Here is a 24,358-nt window from a genome sequence, read left to right as displayed (position 1 = left end):
ATAATGTTTTAATTCAAGTAAATAAAAAATTAAAGAAAGCACAACTTTTGAAGAGAGAGAACAGTAGTTTGCTTTTTGGATTCTCCTAATTCCATGAACCGAGTATTAGTCACTCTAAACCATGGCGAGGTACGAGACTATGCAAAAGGCTAGGATTGTGGATTGGATGTGAAGGACCCAAAAAAATTCGGGGGGATATGAGAAGGACCAAAAAATATATATATATATATATATAAAACAAAATTTCCATGACCACCATGGATTAGATGTGAAGATATGAGAAAACCACGAGTAAAAAGGACATCTAAAAACTTAAGTAATAGAGAAAAAAGGGAAACGGATTAAAGGCCGTCTAAATATACGGACATCGGAGGGGCAGCGAGACGAAGAATAAAGTGAAAACGATACATACCTCCTCGTTTCCCCTCTATCAAAGATGGCATTGATGCATCTAACTTCCATGACCTTGTTTTGAATAAGGCAATTATAGATAAATGTGGCCAGCTAATAATGTGGAAATTATAGTAGAAGTGGTTGGCGCAAATTGGTCTTTAAGGTTTAAGGATTCTAGATAATTGCAAAGTACACCAATTACGAAAACAATATATATTAAACCTGATTATGCAATTACATTCCAAATGGGCACCAAAATTGGGGGCAAAGAACAAAGATAGCTAACAAGGATTTTATGTAACATATCACTGTCATATGCATTCAAATGAAAAATATCTACCAGCCACTTGAATGTTTACCAAAAACAGCAACTGGTTCGAATATAGGAGCCAAGAAGATTAGCAGCTGAAGCACCAGGTTAACCGAAATATAGAAAATGAGAGCCACGGAACATCTTCTCCTTTCAGAGCACCGCACCTTGCCTTTACTCATCATTAAGAAGCTCTTCACCTGGACCCCGTTGAACTAGTCTGTAATACAATATACCCATAGTTGCCATGCATGCCCTGCATATGAAGATATTAACTTCATCAACTAAAGACAAGAAATCTATACCAAATCTTAAATTCCATATAACTGGGGTTTATATATATAACAGTGAAAATAGAGCCTCAGTATCTGTGCTATGATAACTTTCTCTCTTCTGAGAGCAAGGAGAGATTGGTCAACAAATAAATCTTGGACTATGAGGTATAAGTATTAACTAACAAAAAGCTTGCTTTAACCCCGGGATATCTGACTTAACCACGGCTTTCTCCACTTTCCCTAAATATTATTTCTCATTAGTCATTGCCAATGAGAGTCAGAACTCAGAAGTAACTTCCATTGCAAAAAATTCAGATCCCTCCTGCATTTCCTATTTTGGTTGTAATATACATTATAAAGGAAGAGAAGCAAGAGATATACATTATTGCAATCAGGAGAAGAATTTTCCTTGGGTCCATCCTTGATGATCTTTGATGTCGCGTGCGACCTTCTGAGGATTCGATTGTATTGGATGCATCCTTTCTTGGTGGTGTGGTCGTTGGAAGAGTAGGTAAAGCACTAGACCAGAAAGGAAGTAATGCTCTAAGAAACTTATAGCGGAATGGACCTATACTTTCAAAGGTGATGTTTGAATTAATAAATTGAACTAGACAAGCTTCTGAACGAAATCCTGTCAAACTAGAAGGTAAATAGTTTCTAATCACATCAAAAGATGAAGCCCAGAAATACAGTTTATAAGCATGTTGGACAAATAGTAAAAAATATTTTAAAATCTAAAAATTCATCAAAAAAGATTATCACCTCTTCTTGTATACTTCTTACGATTCCCATCTTCACCATCAGCATAATATGAGACTTCAGAATTTTGTCTGTCAACATGGAGTGAACCCTTCCTTGTGGTAGCAACAGGCTGAATTATTTGAAATAAGAACAAAATAAACTGAGATAAAATACTGAATGTGTGAAAGATGATAGACCATGAATATAAAACAGAAAAATTAAGACCTACTTATTAAAAGTACAGATAAATGCAAAAACAATATTTCCACCAAACACTCTTTTATTCTAGATGCAGTAACTGGGAGTATAATCCTCTTACACCAGTAGGACTTGAGCCTTTCATGAAATTTCCTGCAGAATTAGGGCTATCTATCTCCACAATATCAGTCACTGAAATTTTAGAAGGCTCTGATCCAGTTGCATGTGAGTATCCTTCTACTGAGTCTGAGTTTATTAGACTTTCCCTAAAAGAATCTGAAGCAAAAGCAGGTGGGGGACTACGAGATTCTGTCGCTGGCAAAGAAATTGGATGATTTCCAAAGAGATTCTTTTCCATACCAGTCTGCACAAAAATAGATAAAAACCATTAAAAATATTATTTATATTGACTGAAAAATATCCATTTCTTTATTGCCAAAAAATAAACAGGCACACATGCATTTATTTAACAAAAAAACTAAAACAAAGGGAAACTCTTCTACAGCAATATGCACACAATTTAATATTATAATTATAGATCAGTGGCCCAGTACACACACTGAGCAGTCTCCATTTACTAGAAAGTAAGCGATGACGCTTTGAATGCGCATTCCATATGGGATGTGATAGCCCTTAACAAGATACCTTCAATGGTGATCCATGAAATTCTTGAACAAGAATGAGATGGCATGAAATAGAAACTAGTAGTATCCAAGTACATAAATAGTCCAGGCATTACCAAGAAACATAAATTCTTTTAATTGTTTCAATTATTCGTGACACTGAATAAATTTGGCAATGGCATTCCAAATGATATATTTCATAATTCATACTCCTTACTGTGAGTCCCAACCTAAGAAGTATGAACACTGACACTAACTCAAGATAACTTGGACCTTGACACTTACAGCTTTGTTTTTCAAGTGTCCATGTTTAAAATATGTCACGTTTGTCCAACCCAAAACCCACTATGCTACCGTTGCTGTTGATTTCTGGCTATTGATTCTCTAATGTTAAATGCTCCAACAATAAAAACCCCAAAGTCCAAACTCATTTCTAACCCATATTCCATAATCAAAATAAAGTAAAAAAATACAATGGCAATAGAAAACTTGATTTATAACTACAAGGCTGTTCTAGTTTATGTATGTCAAGAAAGCCACTCAAGTATATTCAGATAAAATGTTAAAGAAGTGACTCCACCAAAGACTACTCATTTTATACATTACCTGCACGATAGCTTCCTTCAACTTGGAATGAAGACGAGACCCTGAATCTTTCACGCTTTTGGGAGGCCATATCTGCATGCGTTATTTGGCCAAAATTAGACACCCAATACAAGGGGAATTTTTATATAAAAGTAGCTAAAGGAAGCTCTAAAAGGTGATGGCATGATTATAATATAAATAAAACAACTCACATGTATGCAGCTAATAGAGTATCAATTTTTGAAACACACTGCACTTTTATTTGACCGAGCAATTACTTGCATGACAATGTTCCTAAGACAAAACATTAAGTAATGGTTTGAAGGAAGCACTAAGAATCTTCTTGCAGGAGTTTCTATCTACATTTCAATAATTAAGAAATTTAGACTAAAAAATGAAATAAATACTTTTTAAAATAAGGATAAGAACAAAGCATTTCTGATGTCGCTACTTTTTCCCTGTTTATATACATTGCTCAAGACACCTAAAACACCATGAGCCATACTTTGAAGTATGAGCATAGACAAAAATCAACACTAACTTTCAGTTGAGAAACCTATAAGTACAAGACATGACAATCTTTGTTGAGACAAACAATCTCCTTTCAGTGGTTTTATCTACTTCTCAATAATTATGAAAAAAAGAAAAGACAGAAAAACAGAAAAAGAAAATAACATTTTGCTTCTTTTTAATTTTCGTTAAGAGAATCATCATTAAAAAGAAGAGAAGGAGACTACACTGAGGATAAGTTATCCTCAAGAGCTGAGACAAAAAATAAAACAAAACTGAGAAAACTAGGTATGTAGTAGAGCAGCCCAATCCCTTTGGAAATCAAATTTGGTGACCCCTTTGAAACAACCACGGGCTGAGCACTACAGAGAAAGTTAAGAAGATAACCCTGTCCCAGAACAGTTTTAGGGGAAAAGTATTGTGCTCCAACCAAACGTACCAAAAAAACAGCAAAGAGCCAAAGATTGCACTCTTCCATATAATTTTAGCCTCCTTGAAGGGTTATTCCAAAAACAGGCGGCAGCCTTGCAGTTTAAAATCTTACTTTGAACTAATAACTACTTTTCAAGTTAAAAATACATAGTTGTACATTAATACACTACTTTCAACCAAAAAGCTTACTAACTGAAGAGGCAAGAAATTATTTGAAGGCAATATCATACCGAAGTGGAACATGAGGGACAGATGTATCCAGACGGGGCAGTATGCGGAGGACAGCTCTTGATATGCGAGACCAAGCAATTTGTGTGGATAACATCTGTGTACAAAATTTAAATTGATATTACATAAGTCAGTTTTAATTGAAGGGAATTTGTTTCAAAGGAGGCATATACATCGTGAGAGTAAAATCACATACGCAAGCAACCGAGTCTAGTAGTTTGAGATACAGTCCCCTCTTCTAGAACAGCTTGGCATTGACAGCATTTAGGGGGCCAATCATAGTCCCCATCTATAACCCATTCTGAATAAGTCCCAATCTACGGAAGAAGAAGAAGAAATCGTTAAGTGCAGAAACGATAAGAGCTTGGCACGTCAACCAAAAACCGTATGGTTCCTTTGATAAGTCAAACGAGGAGAGAAAAATTTACCACGCAGATTTGGTGATCGGGGAAGCAGATACATTCTCCGCAGACGGGAACTTTGTGGACGAAGCAGTATAACTTAGTAGCCTAATCACCACATAGCATTAGTTGGTTCCATTAGGAACGAAATTCACACCGAACGACATCCCTATACTAATAACCACTTGTATGCAATGAATTTGAAGAAAAATATAAAGAAATGCAGAAGCTGGTAGATCATCCCACCATGCCATGACTGATCTGAATCTATGATCTACATGACCCGCAGACAAATCAAGCATGATTTGGGCTTTGGATATAAAAAGCGAAGAGAAAGAGAAGGAAACCTTGCGGCATTTGCAGACCACCATCGCATTGAATTGAATTATCAAAAGCACTTCAGAGATTTGAAATGAATTTTGAAGCGAAGAGGAAGAGCACCATCCTATTCCTATCACTGTAAATTAATCACATTACAATTTCATCTCAGCTCACTCCTGTCCCAATCCGTTTCATTTTTCATTCAGTTTTTTGTCTTCCATTTTTATTTTTTAAGTTCGGAGGGAGGAGGAAACAAAATTAATTAGAACAGAAAATGGAAAACAGCTAAACGGGCCGGGTTTGAGACATGTAGATAAGACCAAACTTTGGGCCAAGTGATTTGGGCCTGCAGAAAAGGACAGTGCCGGTGCAAATTACAGTGATTTCCCTTCCCGGACCCTCTGTCTTCACCGGAGGGAAAGCATCAAGTGTGAATTTGAATTGAATATCCGAACAAGAAAAGATAAAATTAACGGATCTCTCTCTCTCTCTCGGTTGCCAAATTTTTTGAAACGAAGTTCCCTCCTTCTCTTATAGAAACCAAAACCCTACGAGACATGACATCAGTGCTACCACCGCCGGCGCCCGGCCGAGAGCTCTCTAACCCTCCGTCCGATGGCATCTCCAACCTTCGCTTCTCCAACCACAGCGATCACCTTCTCGTCTCTTCTTGGGACAAGGTATGCTCTTCATCACTCACCACATTTCTCACTATCTCTCTCTTGTGTCTTGCACTCTAACCTTACCTTCAATCTTCAATGACGGAGCAGAGCGTGCGATTGTACGATGCGAGCGCAAATGTCCTCAGAGGAGAGTTCATGCATGGTGGACCCGTCCTTGACTGTTGCTTCCATGACGATTCTTCCGGATTCAGTGCCGCCGCCGATAACACTGTCAGGCGGTCAGTCACTACACTTTCACACATTTTTATTTTTATTTTCATGAAACTCGCTGCATAAAGTTAATTTAGTTCAGGAATCATCATATTTTCGTGCAGATCCGGCTTGTGGTCTGGTTATTTAATCGATTGAAATTCTTTTTCTTTTTAACTATCATTTTTTACTGTACAGGCTCGTTTTCAGCTCTAACAAGGAGGATATTTTGGGAAGGCATGATGCACCTGTTCGTTGTGTCGAGTACTCCTATGCAGCAGGTCTGTTAACTCTACCCATCACAATCTGCTTAGCGTCTTAATTTCATCTTTTTAGTATGCAACTTAATTCCAAAAATAAAAAATAAAATACTTTAAAATCGATACAAACTTTAGCAATTTCAGAAGAAATGTTGGTTATTCACTTTTTCCTTGCAGTTAGTTACAATAGATGTCCATGGTAGCGTCGGGGACTCGGTATTTCTTTGCAATACTTTGATGGACCACATTCGACACACTGGTGTATGCATAAAAACATATCCGAATAAGAGATGTTAGCACTTTGCACATGCGAAAGTGTGGGAGAACATATGTTTTGTATTAGTTTTACTGGACAAGACATATTGTCCCATTCTATCACATAATGGTTTTAGCTTTTAAGTTACTGAAAATCAGTGCAGTTTGGGATGCCTTACCTTTTTATGTATTTTGTTGTCTGGCTTGTGTTTTTTTTACTACGTTCCTGTATTATTTCTGTTACAAAGGTATATATTAACTTGCAAAGACAAGGGATAAATAAAAAACCTTTTTGTGGCTAACGAAATGTATATAATCTTTTTTTCACTGCTAGTAACCTGATTAGTATTGCTATCTTTCATTCTTGGGAACCTTAATTCACTCTTCCATTTTTCTTGCCAACCAAACTAACTGTGTCATTATGTCACAAAGTTGTAAAGGCAACTGATGATATTGATCATGAAAACTTGGTTAGAACGGTTATTGGTGAATCAGGATATCTTCTCGAGGAACTGCTGGGAGATGCTCATTGGAAATTTGGAATGTATAATAACGGATATAGATGGACTAGGTGCAGTCTATGATGCATAGCTTCTCCTGAAATGTGCCGCGAAGAATGAAGACCATTATTGAAATTTAAAACAAACAATGATAACATGTTAGGTTGCATATGTTTCTTATCGCTATTTCTTAGCATTAATTGCAATCATATAATTCTATCCCCTTTCAGTGGAATTATCATTCTTAAACTGTATCTGACAATGACAAGATCTTCATCTTGAATACAATCATGTTCTCTTATTTACTGGAAAATTGACAATAGGCTAATTTTGTCTTATCCATCATTAAGGGCAATTGATCACTGGAAGTTGGGACAAAACTCTAAAATGTTGGGACCCTAGAGGTGCAAGCGGGCAAGAGCGTACCCTTGTTGGGACATATCCACAACCTGAGCGTGTCTACTCTCTATCTCTTGTTGGACATCGGCTAGTTGTAGCAACAGCTGGAAGACATGTTAATATTTATGATTTGAGGAACATGTCTCAACCGGAGCAACGAAGGGAATCTTCTTTGAAATATCAAACCAGATGTGTGCGCTGTTACCCAAATGGAACAGGTAAACTTTAGTGTATGTGCATTGTGGAATAATTTGTGAAACTTGAGCTCTGCACTTTGTTTTTTTATTCACAAAGACTGTTAGCAATCTTTGTCAATTGCTGGTCTAAGTTTGCTTATGTTATGTGCTGTAAATATTGTTTATGAGCACTAGAAATTGATTGAAAGAGGAAACTATAATAATGTGTAAATTCATGATCATTATTAATTTACATTGTTTTATGTAGCATAATAGATTCCAGAGATGACCGTGATTTTTGTTGTGTATCTCAGCCTTGATATACTGCATATTTTTGCAGGATATGCACTTAGTTCTGTTGAAGGTCGGGTTGCAATGGAATTCTTTGACCTCTCCGAGACCACCCAAGCAAAGAAGTATGGATTTTTATCTCTATGCTTGCCATTTCTACCACCGTGAATTGAATATTTTGCACCTCATGCCTGTCATGTATAATACATCTACGACTTTCTAAACTATGTGCAGGTATGCTTTTAAGTGTCACAGGAAATCTGAAGCTGGAAGGGACATTGTCTATCCTGTAAATGCCATGGCATTCCACCCCATGTAAGTGTTTTTGAGTTCTTTGTCTACTGAATTTTATCATCTCCTTATTTAATAATGAAGCTCAGAGTTATAACAGTTGTGGTTAAGGTAAGCCATGAAATCAACCTCTGAATACTCTATTTATTTTCTCTGGATCCAAAGAATGATTACCAACTGAGAGTTACCATAATGGATTGAGTCAGGAAGAGAGAATCTCTTTATATTCTACCAAAAGTAGTATTTTCTTATTTGCAAAACTGACAGTGTGACAGTTCGTTTCATACATAATATTGATTGGAATGGCTGGGGTTTGGGAAATTAAATGCTTGCAAATATGCTGGGAAAGACTGGTTGTATCAGAACTGAACGCTGGATCATGATAAGTAGTGAAACTCAGTACTCCAAAAATCTGTGTCAGAAACTGACTTGGAGGTATTATGGATGTTCTTGGCATGTGATGAGTTTGAAATGAGTAGCATTTTGAAAATGCTTGCTTAATTGTTTCTCTAGGTTTTACCGTAGCAGTACCATTGTATGATGCAAGGCACCAAAGATGAAATTGGTGATATTAACCCCTAAATGGAATCTGAAATTGGATGGTTTGAACATGCTAGGATTACCGACTCATACATTGATGTAAGTGATTAACAAAATGTTTTATGAACAATCCTGTAGATATGGTACATTTGCCACAGGAGGCTGTGACGGTTATGTTAATGTATGGGATGGAAACAACAAGAAGCGGCTGTACCAGGTTTTTCCCCTTTTGCCTTGAGTAATTTGAGAAGCCAGATTTTCCTTTTGCATTGCATTTTCAATTTTGCTAAATTGCCATTTCTTCATCCAGTATTCAAAATATCCAACAAGCGTTGCTGCACTTTCATTTAGCAGAGATGGACGCCTCTTGGCTGTTGCATCAAGTTACACATTTGAAGAGGGGCCTAAACCGTAAGTTCTCCCTCTTCTCTCTCTCTCTCTCTCTCTCTCACTTACTAGTTTCAACCGGTTGTCCATTCTTTTGCAGCCATGAGCAAGATGCTATCTACGTTCGTAGTGTGAACGAGATAGAGGTCAAGCCGAAACCCAAAGTCTATCCCAATCCTTCATCGTGATTTACAGATCCCTGATTGTAATTTCCAAAATAGAATTTTATTTTGTCATTTCTACTCTGTTCACATATTTCTTGTGAACACCAACGACATGCAAACTATTTTATGAAGCGCTTGCTAATTTCTAGACATGCTACTTTAAGATTTTGGCATTTCTACTTTGTGTCCAGTTCCCTTGAAAGTTGTAAAGTTTGTGCTTTTGTAAAGTAAAATTGATAAAGCCCCGGATGATTTTGTTATGCTTCTCTTACAATTTCGACCTTGAGATTTTTTATGTAGTGCTTGGCAAACTGGAAATCAATTACTTCCATGGACACTCGAGATAATCTAGACGCAATGTATGCATCCAATTTTTTTCTTTTAAAAAAATGTAGATTAAAATGGAAGAAGTTATACTTACGATTAATTTTCTCTTTCAGTCTTTTCCAATCGCTTTTTTTTATCAGTGTATTGAAATCAAATCAACGATATAAACTAACATCAAACAAAAGCTATTGATTTGATTTCGATTTAATAATAAAGTAAGTGACAACAAGAGATTAGAAGGAAAAATAGGTTATAAATATAATTTCCTTCTTAAAAAATAAGTTATGAAAGATAAGTTATACAAATTACATAAATGTCTGGTTTGGATTAATTTATCAAAAGACATTACTTGTTTAAAAAATTAAATGAAATTTTGATTATACATTATGTAAAACAAAGAGTAAGATAATTTCTAAATATATATTTATTTACCCAATTTTAGATTTTGTTTTTAGAGAATAACATCTATCCTTTTAAAAGATATAAACTTATATCATTTTAGATCTTAACCGTTGATTTTCGTCCATTAACGATTATAATTTATTGGATTAAAATTATTAATGAATTAATAATAAATTTGTCCCATTAAGTTTGGCCCAATAAATAACCGTTGATGGACGGAAATCAACGGTTAGGATCTAAAAGGATATAAACTTATATCCTTTAAAAGGATACTATTTTTCCCTTGTTTTTAATATAATAGTGGTACTGAATTTGAACTTATGATCTCATACAAATCATTTAAATTTCTTTTGGATTATTTTGAAGTTTCTTTCATTTTATTTTATTTTATTTTCACTAAAATAACTATTTTTGATTTATAGATATTTTAAATGGATAAACTGTTATAATCAAATAAAGTTAAAAGGTTGTCTAATGTTTACCCAAAAAAAAAAGTTGTCCAATACTAAGCTCCAGCAATAACAGGTATCAATGGAAGGAAACTTGAATGGGTCGCGGGCAACAACTTCAATGGTTGCCAAAGCATTCTTAAGATCCAGGAAAAATTTCAAAAATCCCCCTGAAAGTTTAGTCAGAATCACTTATCCACTTCCTCAAAAAATTTAATAATTTACACTTCTACTTAAAACTTTTTTATCACTTACTCCCTAACTTGATTTTTCATTCAAAGTTAAAGTTAACAGAGTTAGTTTTTAAAAAAAATACCAAAACTACCCTTAAAAAAAACACACAGAACTCGACCTTACTGATGGCAAGAGATAGTCATTGAGCATTGAACCCTAATCGTTCTGACGCTTCACCACCCCTGCTTCTGATTAGCCAGTAGATGCTTATATAATTCGGGTTCTGAAAGAAACACACAACACTCAAAGATTTGGACCGGTAAATCTCTATTCTATTCGAATGTATTTGAGTGATTTGTATTATCTCTATATATATGATTCTATACCACTTGCGAATTCTATGATTCTATACCATTTGTGAATTCTTCAATCAGCGAGTTCTGCCATTTGCGAGAATTTGCGAATTCTGAATTCTTCACTCAGTGAGGTCTGCCATTTGCGAGAATTTGTGAATTCTTCAATCAGCGAGTTCTTGAATATATATAAATATATATATATAAAGACAATAACCGACCCCAATCAACAATTCAAATGATACTCAACGAGTGTTGTCCAGTTTTTTTTTTTTATGCTTGAAAGGAGATTTTTTTTTTAAGCTTCTTGTTGTTTTTCCAGATTTTTTGGAAACCCATTTTTTTTGCTGTACAGACATGTTATCTTATGGATAAAAGTTAAAGAAATTGGTCCTTTAATTGATTTTTTTGCCGTCCATTTTTTTTACTTGCTGAAAATATTTACACCTTTGGTCCTTTAATTAATATATGGAAGCATTGAAAATTGGTTCTTCTCTGAATAACGAAAGGTGAAACATATAGTGGGGCTGAAAAAAATTATAGTGAGGCTGAAACATATAGTGTCGAAGGGTTAATTCCTTTTTTTTAAGGGTAGTTTTGTTTTTTGTTTTTTTTAAAGATTAACTCTGTTAACTTTAACTTTGGAAGGAAAATCAAGTTAGAGAGGTAAGTGATAAAAAAGTTTTAAGTAGGGGTGTAAATGATCAAAAAAATTTGGGTAGGAGTAAGTGATTCTAACTAAACTTTTGGGGTTTTTTTGAAGTTTTCCCTAAAATCAAAGAAAGTTATTCACTAAAATTTGAAATAGAATTTCTTATATAAATATGTGTATTATTTTTCTCATGTTATGTAAGAAAGAAACCATCTCATGCACACACAAAGTGTAATGCGGATCCCACTAAACAGAGAGGAAATAAAAATATAAAGTGAGATCCATATTGCATTTTTTGGCAAAAAAATTAATTTAATGTTTTTTAAATAAAAAATTATGAATTTATGAATGTTTTGAAAATAATTACACATTCATTGCACAATATCACGTTCAATTTAGGCGTCACCAATCACGCCTAAACTGGGCCTCACTAAAGAGGCAATCACGCTTAATTTAGGCGTCACTCATCAGGTGTTGACACGTGTCACATTTTTTTTCCAAAAAAAGAAAATTAACAATTTAATCGTAAAACTTCTGAAGGCCATAACTTTTGACTCGGGTATCAAAATAAAGTAATTCTTTTTTTGATTCCACATAACTTTTCGAGATCTACGCAATGACATCTTATTTGACATATTTTATTTCTCACAAATACAATTTAAATTTGCAAGAATGGTATTATAAGAGCGGTTAAACCCAGAAGCCTCTAAGTTCTGGGTTTGTGATTTAATATAAAGAATAAATAAAGATTTGGTTTGTGATTTAAATTAAAAATAAAAATAAAATTATTATTAATAAGGAAAACAAAATAAAGATTTGATTTGTGATTTAAACTCAAAAATCAATTTGCAAAATCTGTATTAATAAAGGAAATAATTAAATAAATATTCTAAATCTCTAAGGAAGAAGAATTTTATTTTTGAAAAACATTCACAAGCCATCGTTAATTTCAGACCACGAATAATAAACCAGAATCTTATAGCATTAATCATTAATTTCAAAAAAAATAAATCCTTCTTCCTAAGAGATTTAGAATATTTATTTAATTATTTTCTTTATTAATACAGATTTTTCTAATTGATTTTTGAGTTTAAATCACAAATCAAATCTTTATTTTGTTTTCCTTATTAATAATAATTTTTATTTTTATTTTAGTTCACAAACCAAATTTTTTTTATAATAAAAAAAATTATTATTTTTAATTTAAATCACAAATCAAATCTTTATTTATTTTTTTATATTAAATCACAAACTCAGAACTCATAGGCTTCTGGGTTTAACCGCTCTTAAAATACAATTCTTGCAAATTTAAATTGTGTTTGTGAGAAATAAAATATATCAAATGAGATGAAAATTTATGTGGAATCAAAAAAAGAATTACCTGATTTGGATACCCGAGTCAAAAGTTATAGCCTTCAAAAGTTTTACGATTAAATTGTTAATTTTTTTTTAGAAAAAAATGTGACACGTGTCAATACCTGGTGAGTGACGCCTAAATTAGGCGTGATTGTCTCTTGAGTGGCGTCCAATTTGAGCGTGATTAGTGACGTCCAAATTAGGCGTGATATTGTGCAATAAATATGTAATTATTTTTAAAATTATCATAAATTCGTAATTTTTTATTTAAAAAATAATATATCAATTTTTTTGCCTGCATTTTGTATATTAATGAGATAATTTCTCTCTCTCGTATAACATGAAAAGAATAAGAGCCTATAAATATATACAGAAATTTGTTTAGAAAAAGAAAAACATAACAGATTAGGGACAGTGTTTTCTATGAATTAACCTTTGTATATTATATTAAGGTATACTCTTTCGAAGGGGACTAAATCTTTTTAATATTATTTTAAATTTTAAATTAATTTTTTTGAATTAATTGTGCAAATTTCCTCCTAATGTGAAATATTATTTTTAATACATACTTTTAGGTTAAATTAATTGTGCGCATTTTTTAATAATTTATTTTTTTCCTAAATATTTTTCTTTAATTTATGTATATACATATATATATATATGTTTAAAAATATATGAGCATTGAACTAAAATATTTTCTAGTAACATTATCTAATTAGATTACCGAATTTTTTTTTATCTAATTTAGTTTTTCAAGAATTTACCGTGAATAGTTGGAAGCAAATGCACTAAGTAATACTGTAGTAGTATTGGCGGATGATGCAAGTAATGAAGTGTAATATAATGATAAGACAGAAAGTTAAACTTTGGCGGGGAAAAGTATGAGAAAGACCTTCTTAGAAATCAGCAGGAAAAAAAAAAACAGCTTGTATTAGATGGCTTTCGAAAGCAAAATACGTATGTACTAGAAGAACTTGTTATCAATGGCGGTGGCAAATTAGAGGACCAAAGCAGCATAAGTTGATTAGTAGCCTAAGGTAACATATTTTCTAGTTTGTTTCCCGAAGCGTCCTTTTGGTCTCCTTAAAACTAACAACTATTTTTAAATTACTTTTTTTAATTTTAAATATATTAAAATCATTATTCAATATAAAATTTTCATTTCATTATTTAATCTTAAAGATAATATTAAAAATAAATTTAATATAAAATTAACAATAAATAATTATTTTAATATTTCAGATCATATTATATATATATATATATATATATATATATATATATATATATCACATGCTTATAAATCAAAGTGGTTGATCTTTTTGATCTAACGGTTCTCAGATGAGGTATCAAACTTCAAATTTGACACCACTGTCAAAGAATATATCCTACCTTATATATATGTGTGTGATTAAAGTATAATGTGTTTATAAGATAATAAATAGAATATCATAAATGTCGCAAGCTATCAATACAATCTAAATCATTGAATTAGTTACTGTTTTTGTTACACAATTATTTTTCTTTCATCCAATGCGCTGCTAAATGCTCAATTTGGGAACTACATCAAATTTTATAATTGATGTGTTTACTTGTAAGGTTGTGGTTGTTACGTCCTACGCCTAACTTTGACGCCACAAACATATTTCTTTCTTTGTTTTTGAATTCCTTTCTTTCTTGTTTCCCCCAAGCTCTTGCTAATTGATATGCTAGGAAACCCAGACGCCACACTTACTTGAAACCGAAAGCTATGTCTCATTTTTTCATAGACTCTATTGGCTCTAAGCTGCATTTTATTTGTTTGCTTTCTGGGAAGCTAAGCAATATTTTATGATGTGTCCTGTGACGGTTGCAACTCGAGCAGTCAAGGTATATGTATGTTTTCTGTGTCATTTTTATTGTTTTATTTCCTTTAAAATTCGATTCATTCGCTAATTGTAAGATTTGTTTCTATAAACACAAAATACTACTTCTAATATGAACATTGTGATGGCCATTTTAGACATTACAAATTTATTTTATAACCTTGAACTATTTCAAGTAGGGACTCTTCAACATTTTCGAAATAGCAAAATGTTATAATTTGTAATATTCATTGAGTATAACTTTAAAATTATTGCCGTCATTCATTTTTATAATATTAAAAATATTTAACTAAAGTAGTACACATTAAATAAAATATAATAAACCTTTTTTTCTTTATCCTTCTATAAAGGCTTTTTGACCTTTATAACCCTTTATTATTAATTAATTACCGATTTGACCTTGATTATAAACTATTTCAAAAATTTAACCCCCTCAAAAAACATAACACCAATCTGTCCCTGTTTGACCGTTGACCACTAAGCCTACCCGGGTACACCCCTATGTACCCGGGTATTTTTTGAAAATTTTTGTCTACCCGGGTAGGGAGGAGTGTACCCGGGTATTGTTCTTCGTACCTGAGAAATTGCTTGAATTATTTACCCGGGTAGAGAGGGGTGTACCCGGGTAAATCTTCGACCATCCATTTGGTACTTGCTATAACTGGGGCAACTTGTAGCTGATGGAACAAATATGATTTATTTGATTTTACCACAAGTTAATTATATTTGCGGATGTGTAATTAATTGTTTCGTGGTAATTTTTCTCTCTCTCTTTTTTACAGCTAATGAGATAGATGAGTATTATCAAGTTAAGCATGCCTAACCAATTTGAAGAGCTTTTAGCTTTGAGAATGGATTTGAAATTTCCATACATCAACACTTTACTGCTCATCAAAGCGGTCCCTGTTCGTATCAATTATGATGGGGTCTACTTTTATGTACGTCAAAATCGCGCTCCTATATATAAATGTGGTATCGGGTCTATTGGGGAGAGTGAGACGGAAAGAAAATAAAGACAGGGTTCATGGTACAGAAATTTAGTGTGAGCATACAGCTTTTCATTTTACTAGTAAATGACGAATTATCACGTTCAGGGAAGACATGCATGGGACAAGGTTTGTGGTTGTGGATTTATAGTGTTAATTGAGAATTCCCTTTCTGAAATAATCATTGAAAAATATTTGTGTGCTTTAGAGACCCAAAAAAGTTGCAGAGGCGGAGCACGTGATAGTAGGTGCCTCCATATTCAAAGCGTGGAGAAGAAGAGTGCATGGGAGATCCAAAGAGTAATCATACCCGGGTGGTCGAAGATTTACCCGGGTACACCCCTCTCTACCCGGGTAAATAATTCAAGCAATTTCTCAGGTGCGAAGAACAATACCCGGGTACACGCCTCCCTACCCTTGTAGACAAAAATTTTCAAAAAATACCCGGGTACAGAGGGGTGTACCCGGGTAGGCTTGATGGTCAACGGTCAAACAGGGGCAGATTGGTGTTATGTTTTTTGAGGGGGTTAAATTTTTGAAATAGTTTATAATCAAGGTCAAATCGATAATTAATTAATAATAAAGGGTTATAAGGATAAAAAAAGCCTTCTATAAACCTAAGAATTTATCATCTAAAGAACGTATTTCTTTAGTTGGATTAACGAAGAAGTAACTTTGTGAAGACGTTTGAAAACTTTTAAAAATTATATATGAAAGTGTAATATGATTACTTTTTAAATATAAAGTTTTCGATAGTTATTTATTTTATTTTTTAAAATGGATTCTTATGAAAAATCAATTTTGAGATGAAACATACTATTAAAAATATCATCTTTTTACCGAAAAAAAGAAAAGAAGAAGAAGATCATTTCAAAGTTAATATTTTTTTAGTCCAGTGTGCTCTTGTAAGGATTATTTATTTGTCTAATGGTCAATAAATATTTTAAAATTTTCAATTTTGAATATATTTAAAAATAATTTTTTAAACAAATAAAATTTAAAATAAAACTAAGTACAAAATAATTTAAATTTATATAATTAATTCATTTTGAATAACTCGAAATTAGCTCTGAGGGTTGGTACATGTGGGCAACTAATTTCAGTGTTTTCAACTTTAGTCAATGTTGTATAAATCGTTACAAATTTTACGCTAAGCGATTGATAGGGTTGAAATCTAATCGAGGATGCGGCGATTCTGATTAAAAAAAAAGGTAAGATTAATTGGTAGACTTTCACGTTACGCTTTGCTTCCGTATTCCATTATGAAAACTCCTTTGATTGCCTCATGTTAATAAAACAGATCAAGACCTCACAGATTTTTATTTTTTTGGATAAAAGAAGAAGATGGGAATTGCAAGAAAGAATACACGTATTGTGAAGGTTGGCTGCCCAGCAAGTATCTGGAACCTTGGTAGTCTGAAGCATCTAGAACTTTGCACGTGGCGATATGTCAGCTCTCTGTAAGATATGAACGGCTTTTTTTTTTTTTCCCCCCAAAAACAAAGGAAAATAAAGTAGCATTCTGGGGGACTCCCATAAGATCCTTAACTAGTAAACTCCTAGCCCTGTGGAGATTTTTCGTGGGACAGTGACCATTTTGTCACGTTTGGACAAAAAAAACTACCAGACTATCACGCAAACAGTAAATTTTACCAAACTGACACGCGGCATAATTCGCTACACAGTGTAGCGAATTATGCATGCAAACAATTCGCTACACAATATAGCGAAATATGCCACGTCAGAACCAAAAAGTGCCATGTGTCACAATTTTTGAAATTCGCTACATGAAATTCGCTACCCTATGTAGCGAATTTCAACAATTGTGACACATGGCACTTTTTGGTTCTGTGCATTCTGACGTGGCATATTTCGCTACACTGTGTAGCGAATTACTTGCATGCATAATTCGTTACGCTGTGTAGCGAATTATGCCGCGTGACAGTTTGGAAAATTTTACTGTTCGCGTGGCATTCTGGTAATTTTTTTGCCAAAGCGTAACAATTTGGTCACTGTCCCATTCTTCGTTTGGTTAAAGATTTCTAATATTACGTGAAAAGAATTTCTTCACTTAAGAATTTATTCAATTACACATATAATAAAGGCTTACCTCTTTCGTCACTATCGTTAGATTACAATCTCATCTAACGGTGAAGATTTACAGAATAAAATAAATTTTTTCCCTTTTCTTTATACTCACTGTCTCCCACATTTTCTCTCTCTCTCTCTATCGATTTGCGTAATTTATAATATGAATTTATATTTGAATCTAAATCAAGGCAATGATTAATGGCATGATAGTTCTGCTGGATAAGTATAATTTTCAAAATTTCTTGAATATGATATACTTGAACATGACAGAAACCACAAAATTAAAAAAAAAATGAAAACCATGAATAACCCTTCATTTGAATTAATCCACGATTATCGTAACATTTCTACTTTGCTATTGAAATTTGAAACGAATCAACTTATCTCTTTCTTCTTATCTTGTTTTTCACCTTGAAATGGAAAAAAGATCTATGTTCTCTCTACGTTACACCCAACAACAGGCCTACCTAATTCTATAACATAGGGCATTTGGATTTATTTCTTCTTGGTGCCCCATTTTAATTTTTTATGTAAATGCTCATAGCAATGGCTAAGTTAGGTGAATTGAGAAAAAAGCTTGCACTTTTTTTTATCCTGAAGTGCCATTGAAGAAAGAGAAATGGGAGGAGAGAGAAAGTGGAAGACAAAAAGGGATGAAAGAGTTTATTTTATATCGGAAATCTTCACCGTTGGATGAGATTATAATCTAACGATATTGAAAGGAATAGGCAAAATAAGAGTAGACAGAATAACATATCCCTATAATAAATATGTAAGTTCCGCTATAAAAAAATTCTCTTTCCAATTTTCAATAGGATACACATATGTATTGTATATTTTTAAGGAGTAGGATATTGTAACAACCAATTAGTATTACTATATTACTACCAATCAATTTCACCATTAGATTGATTATGATGATCAAACGGTTATATTTATTTCCATCTTTATATGGTTATGATTCCCCATATTTAATGTGAAAACATTAAATATAAGAAATCATAACCATACAAAGGTGAAAATAAATATAAAATATTAAATATGAGAAATCATAACAATACAAAGATGAAAATAAATATAACCGTTGGATCTACATAATCGATCTAACGGTGAAATTGATTGATAGTAATATTGGTAGTAATACTAATTGATTGTTAATATCCTTTGCCTATTTTCAATACCTATTTTCAATAGGACATACATATTTATTGTGTGTGTATGAAAAATATATTGTTTTCGTATAATATGAAAAGTCTTTAATCCTTCTTCTTTAGCTTTAATATAATAATATCACATTTAATAATTTTTTGTGGATATTTGATAGCAGAAGTGTTTGTTCTTTGATTAAGTAACATTTTCTTAATAAAACTTTAAATATATTTCGAAATATTTATAATACTAACTAAAAAATTCAAAAATATTTAATACATTAATATATAAAAATAATTAATTATTAAGTAATTAAAAATATTAACTATGATATACACAATTAATATTCTTTGGGATTAAGGATATGTTTGGATGAATTTTTGATAAAAAAAATTTATGCATTATTTTTTCAAAAGAATTTTTAAAAAAAAAAATTATAAAATGTTGTTTAAATGTTAAAATAAAAAAATAATTTTTTAATATACAAAATTACTAAAAAAAATATGTAATTTTTTTTTAACACACTATCTGGGGTTTATACAAATGTGAAATTTGGAGAATATGACTTGAGGCCACTCAATAAGACAAACCACAAATATCAATGGGTAATGCAGCATTCCAATTAAAACAACTATGGTTTACTGTACCAAAAAAAAAACATGGTTTCCGTATATTTCTATTATACAAGATAGTATAGTTATTTACATATGGAAACAATAATAATATTTTAATGGCACTGTTGCGTGGAGTTTAGGGTCACTGGATTTTTATTTTTTTTAATTTCTCTCAATTGTTTTCCATGAGATGAGTGAGCTACCATGAGAACTCAAAAGTAAGAATGGTTGGAATCAAAAATAGCAATTGTGAGATGGGGAGAGATAAAACAAAATCTTAAAGAACAAAAAATAGGAATGAAAACCTAGAAGAAAGATGTTTAATTGTAAAGTGATAGGTTGTTAGAAGAATTTTCGCTAAAAAAAAAACAAGGAGAGTGGGATAGAGAGGTTGGTAAAATGAGGTTAAAATTGTATTTTACAAAATTGCATTATTTTTTAGTTTTTTTTTTTTCAAAAGCCACCAACCCTTGGTTAAAAAATATATAGCATTTTAAATTTAAATTTTTTAAAAAATAGTTATCCAAACATCTTAAATTTCTCAAAATGATTTTTTTTTATAAAAAAAAGCAACTTTTTTTAGAAGAAATTGTCCATTCAAATGGGTATTGATGTCTTTATATTATAAGAGATAATTTTATCTTTTACATATATATAAATACATAAAATTGTGTGAATTTATATTTTTTTTCTTTTCTCTATATATTTTTATTTATATAAAAAATAAAATTATGTCTTATAACACAAAAATAATTAAATCCCGTATTCTTTTATTTTTGCAACTGTGTCTGTGGGGTTGCGTTGCGCTATGATTGGATGAGTGAGAAGAGGTATCAGTCAAACAGTGGGAAGTGATTAGTATCCCCTGTCTTATTGTTATGATATGTTCAACTGCTTGTCGGTTATCCGTTATCCGAAACATCTGGAAGTACGCGAGTCTCAAGTTTCAGACTTCAACAAAACAACCACGTGTCCCCAATTATTAGAGATTTTTTTATTGACACCAATTACAAGAAATTTAGGGATCCCTCGACCATACCTGTTTTTTATATAATTTCTGGATGAAATTATATACCACCTATCAACAAAAATCTTTACATCAATTAATGGGGTTGAATCCATCCCTTGAGAAATATGAACCAAATATTTAGTCAATTATGTTCATCTTTATTGCCAATCACTTAATTTTTTAAAGTTATCATTAATTAATAAGGTAATAAAGAACTAATTTAAAATAGTATTAACATTTAAATTATTTCAATAAACATGTTAATAATAAAAACAGTCAATATTTTGTTTTAAAAGTAAAAGTACAATAATTATTCTCGAGTCAAAATTAAAAGATTAACTTACCATTAATTTTTTATCATAAAATTATAGAGCTCAATACTAAGGCACAAGATAACTTAACCATAAAAAATAAATGATTAATTATGAATGACATAATAATTAATTAAAGAGAAGTGTTAAGTAGACTAGAAAAAGAAAAATAACAGAAAATCCGACTCATCTCAGTTGTAACGAAAGTTTTTTTTTTTTTTTTTGTACAATAAAAACAAAAATTTCTAAAAGCTGCTTTGTTATAATAAAACTGTCCGGGCAATGAAAATGCCGAGACCTATCATTTTCCTTAGTTAAGAGGTCATGTAAAAAAAATTGAAGTTAAGGTTATTATTGGCATATATCGTTTTTTTTATTTTAAGTTTCTGTAATTATTTAGCCTTTTCATATTATAAATGGAAATGCCGAGACCTATCGTTTATCCTGATTCATTTAGTGTATGCTACATCAAACGGGCTCAAGTCTAAATTATTAAGAAAAATAAAATTACAATAAGTCAGAAGCCCACAACAGTACTAGACCTCTACAGACCCCCCCTCCCCCCGCGCAAACAAGGGTCCTCATCAGTTTGCGAAGTATGAATCATACTTAACAATTATCTCTCGAATTAGACGGCCAATCAAATATATATATATATATATATATATATATATATATATATATATATATATATATATATATATATATTAGGGAGAGAAGGGGGGAGAGGTTATCGTTTCTCCTGTCACGGAAGATAAAATTATCTCTTTTAATCTCAAAATTATGTCATTTTGAGGGTTTGGAGAATTAACGAATGATATTTTGGTAAAATTCATATAATAGAAAAATAAACAAAATTATCAAAACACCTTTAATTAATTCCTCCAACCCTCAAAACAACATAGTTTTGGGGTTGAGGAGATAATTTTATCTTCTGTGACAAGAGAAATATTTTTCATGCTAGATGAGATAAACTTATCTTCAGCAACCCCAAAATGATGTCGTTTTAGAAATTTGATAAAAAAACAAATGATATTTTAGTAATTTTACTTTCCTTTGGTATTATGTAATTCTACTAAAATACTCTTTATTTATTTATTCCAAACCCCCAAAACGATATCATTTTGGGATTACACGAGATATCTCATGTTGCAAGATAAATATTATTCTAAACATAAAAGTGTATGAGGCCTTTATTTTCTTTTTCTCTATATTCTTTTCACATGGCCTCATATAGGGTTATACACTTTTTAAGTCTGTGTAGGAGATAAAATTATTTCTTACAGTCTAAGAAATGTTAATCTATATACATATATATATATATAGAAAAAAAATATTTCTACAACCACTTTAGATAAGATTATCTACAACTACCCCAAAAACTACGTCGTTTTGATTAATGAAGGGTGTTTCTATAATTTTAGGTGAATTAATGAAGGGTGTTTCAGTAAAATGTATATGATAAAAAATAAATAAAATTACAAAAACACCCTTCATTAATTCACTTAAAATTACAGAAATATCCTTCATTAATCAAAACGACGTAGTTTTTGAGATAATTGTAGTCTGTAGATAACCTTATCTAAAGTGTCTGTAGAAATATTTACCCATATATATATATGTATATACGTGTGTGTGTACTACTTGTAGTACATAGTTATAAACTTATAATATTAAAGTTAAAATTTTTTTCCTTTCTCCACGTCAGCAGATAAGTTCTAAAAACTGACTGACGAGAGAGGAAAAAACAATTTTTAACGTTATAATTATGTAGTATCCAAAATACATAGTTAAAAGGAATAGTTTGATATAAGCTTATCTCAAGTGGCTGGAGAAATGTTAACCATGGCTTATCGTTTCTCAAGTTGTTTAAGATAACTTTATCCCCGGCTAATAAATATAACCGCACAACGATGGATCAATGGTAATAAAGAAAGAGAAAATCATAACCATTTAGAGGTGAATCAATTAATATAAGGAAATAAATAAACAAAACGACGTAGTTTTTGGGTGGACGAAAATAAATATAATTTTCTCATATATATATATATATATATATATAGGGTTTTACAAGAGTTATGTTGTAAGAAAAGTGAAGTGGTCATGTTATAGAAATTCGTATTCCGTGCCTTAGGATTTTTTTTTTTCTTAAAAAAATGTGGGGTCCATAAAATGTTGTATGTGTAGGAAACTCTTTTTTTTTTCTATTGCATGATGGATGTAAACCCCATATATATATATATATATATATATATATATATATATATATATATATATATATATATATATAGGCAGGATCCTTTGACATTGGCGTCAAATTTAAATTTTGACATCTCATATGAGAGCGATTAGATAAAAAAAGATCAATGGTGTCATATGCTTATAATCAGAGTCATTGATCTTTTTTGATCTAACGGCTCTCATATGAGGTGCCAAATTTTAAATTTAAGATTGATGTCAAAGTATGGTATATATAAAAGGAGTCATATATATAAAAGCAGTCACGACCGCACGAGGCATACATTACTTACATGCATTAGAAAATGAAAGAGAGATGTTGGAGGCGCTTGTATTTTCTAGAAGAAAACAGGAATAAGAAAACTTGGTTATTATAGATAGATAGACGCGACCCCAGTGACGACGTTGCTTGCGAATGTATGATCAATTGTATTTGTATTCCCTGTGTGCCAACCAACCGAGACCGAGTGAGGACTGAGGACGGTGACCAAAGAGCTGACGCAAAAGCACATTTGTGGTAATCGCCCCGAAGAAGCAGCCCAAGCATTATAAATAAATATTTGGATATATGACGTACTTTATTTATTTTTTTCATTTGCCGATTCAGATATGGATATATTGACTAATCAAGTTAAGTATCAAAATGAAAATTACAAATTACTTTTAAAATTCAAAATTAAAATTCAACCAAGTTTGGCAGTGTAACGATTCTCATAAATTCATTAATATTTTTTCTGAAGCTTCCGGGTAAAGAAAATTATGTACAACTATGATGATACGAATGAAGTAATATATTGTTCTGACCAAGTTTGAAACAACAATCGATTTCCACGACATGTACAAGACCAAGCTGGCAATAGCATTACAGACTTAAGGGGGAAAAAAGGAGAGAAATGATTCGGAGAATATTAAAAAAGTATAGCCCAAGGTAAACACGTATTAATTTGTTCAAATCCTATTCCATTCCTTCCATTCAACTAAAAAATCGTGTTTAAGACGCAGGCACCCAAGTACATTCGTTCCCCTTCCATAATCCAAAACATTTAGTGTCACCAAGTTGTGTAGTGTGGGTTTATTAAAAAAAAAAGAGCAGACGTATCACGTAACACTATTTTGACCAAGAAAAAGTCATCCCATGGAGCTTTCGTGGCTAAAGCATAGATGACCACCCACTTCACTCTTCCCACAAAATCACCAACTCACCCTCACTTCTCTATTGCCTATTCATTC

General features: G+C 31.9%; 2 protein-coding genes across 2 annotated transcripts; one reads left to right on the top strand and one right to left on the bottom strand.

The window, feature by feature from the left end:
- Positions 1 to 642: 642 nt before the first annotated feature.
- Positions 643 to 5,073, bottom strand: LOC133299140 (uncharacterized). The gene is made up of 9 exons (XM_061498577.1): positions 5,044 to 5,073; positions 4,724 to 4,804; positions 4,492 to 4,612; positions 4,298 to 4,392; positions 3,147 to 3,218; positions 2,039 to 2,281; positions 1,741 to 1,849; positions 1,360 to 1,546; positions 643 to 959 (listed from the first exon to the last, which is right to left on the bottom strand). Exons 1-9 carry the CDS (start codon positions 5,065 to 5,067, stop codon positions 878 to 880), a joined length of 1,014 nt encoding a protein of 337 aa, XP_061354561.1. The 5' UTR covers positions 5,068 to 5,073; the 3' UTR covers positions 643 to 877.
- A 365-nt stretch (positions 5,074 to 5,438) lies between these two features.
- Positions 5,439 to 9,394, top strand: LOC133299114 (mitotic checkpoint protein BUB3.1). The gene is made up of 9 exons (XM_061498543.1): positions 5,439 to 5,697; positions 5,788 to 5,918; positions 6,088 to 6,170; positions 7,255 to 7,521; positions 7,820 to 7,895; positions 8,005 to 8,085; positions 8,740 to 8,818; positions 8,912 to 9,012; positions 9,089 to 9,394. The coding sequence occupies exons 1-9, from the start codon at positions 5,575 to 5,577 to the stop codon at positions 9,174 to 9,176; spliced, it is 1,029 nt and encodes a 342-aa protein (XP_061354527.1). The 5' UTR covers positions 5,439 to 5,574; the 3' UTR covers positions 9,177 to 9,394.
- The last annotated feature ends 14,964 nt before the right edge of the window (positions 9,395 to 24,358 follow it).

Source organism: Gastrolobium bilobum, unplaced genomic scaffold (genome assembly GCF_033153095.1).
Source record: "Gastrolobium bilobum isolate Gb01-03AN ecotype WA unplaced genomic scaffold, APGP_CSIRO_Gbil_v1 utg500, whole genome shotgun sequence".
Lineage (NCBI taxonomy): Eukaryota > Viridiplantae > Streptophyta > Magnoliopsida > Fabales > Fabaceae > Gastrolobium > Gastrolobium bilobum.
This window is presented reverse-complemented; position numbering and strand designations above follow the sequence as displayed.

Excerpts from the sequence above, each read along its gene's own strand:
- LOC133299140 (XM_061498577.1), bottom strand. The coding sequence starts at position 5,067 with ATGGTGGTCTGCAAATGCCGCAAG. Across the intron at positions 4,393-4,491 it reads TACTAGACTCGGTTGCTTGC|ATGTTATCCACACAAATTGC; the intron begins GTATGTGATTTT and ends TTTTGTACACAG. Across the intron at positions 1,850-2,038 it reads AAGGCTCAAGTCCTACTGGT|CCTGTTGCTACCACAAGGAA; the intron begins GTAAGAGGATTA and ends CAAATAATTCAG.
- LOC133299114 (XM_061498543.1), top strand. The coding sequence starts at position 5,575 with ATGACATCAGTGCTACCACCGCCGGCGCCCGGCCGAGAGCTCTCTAAC. Across the intron at positions 5,698-5,787 it reads TCGTCTCTTCTTGGGACAAG|AGCGTGCGATTGTACGATGC; the intron begins GTATGCTCTTCA and ends ATGACGGAGCAG. Across the intron at positions 8,819-8,911 it reads ACAAGAAGCGGCTGTACCAG|TATTCAAAATATCCAACAAG; the intron begins GTTTTTCCCCTT and ends TTCTTCATCCAG.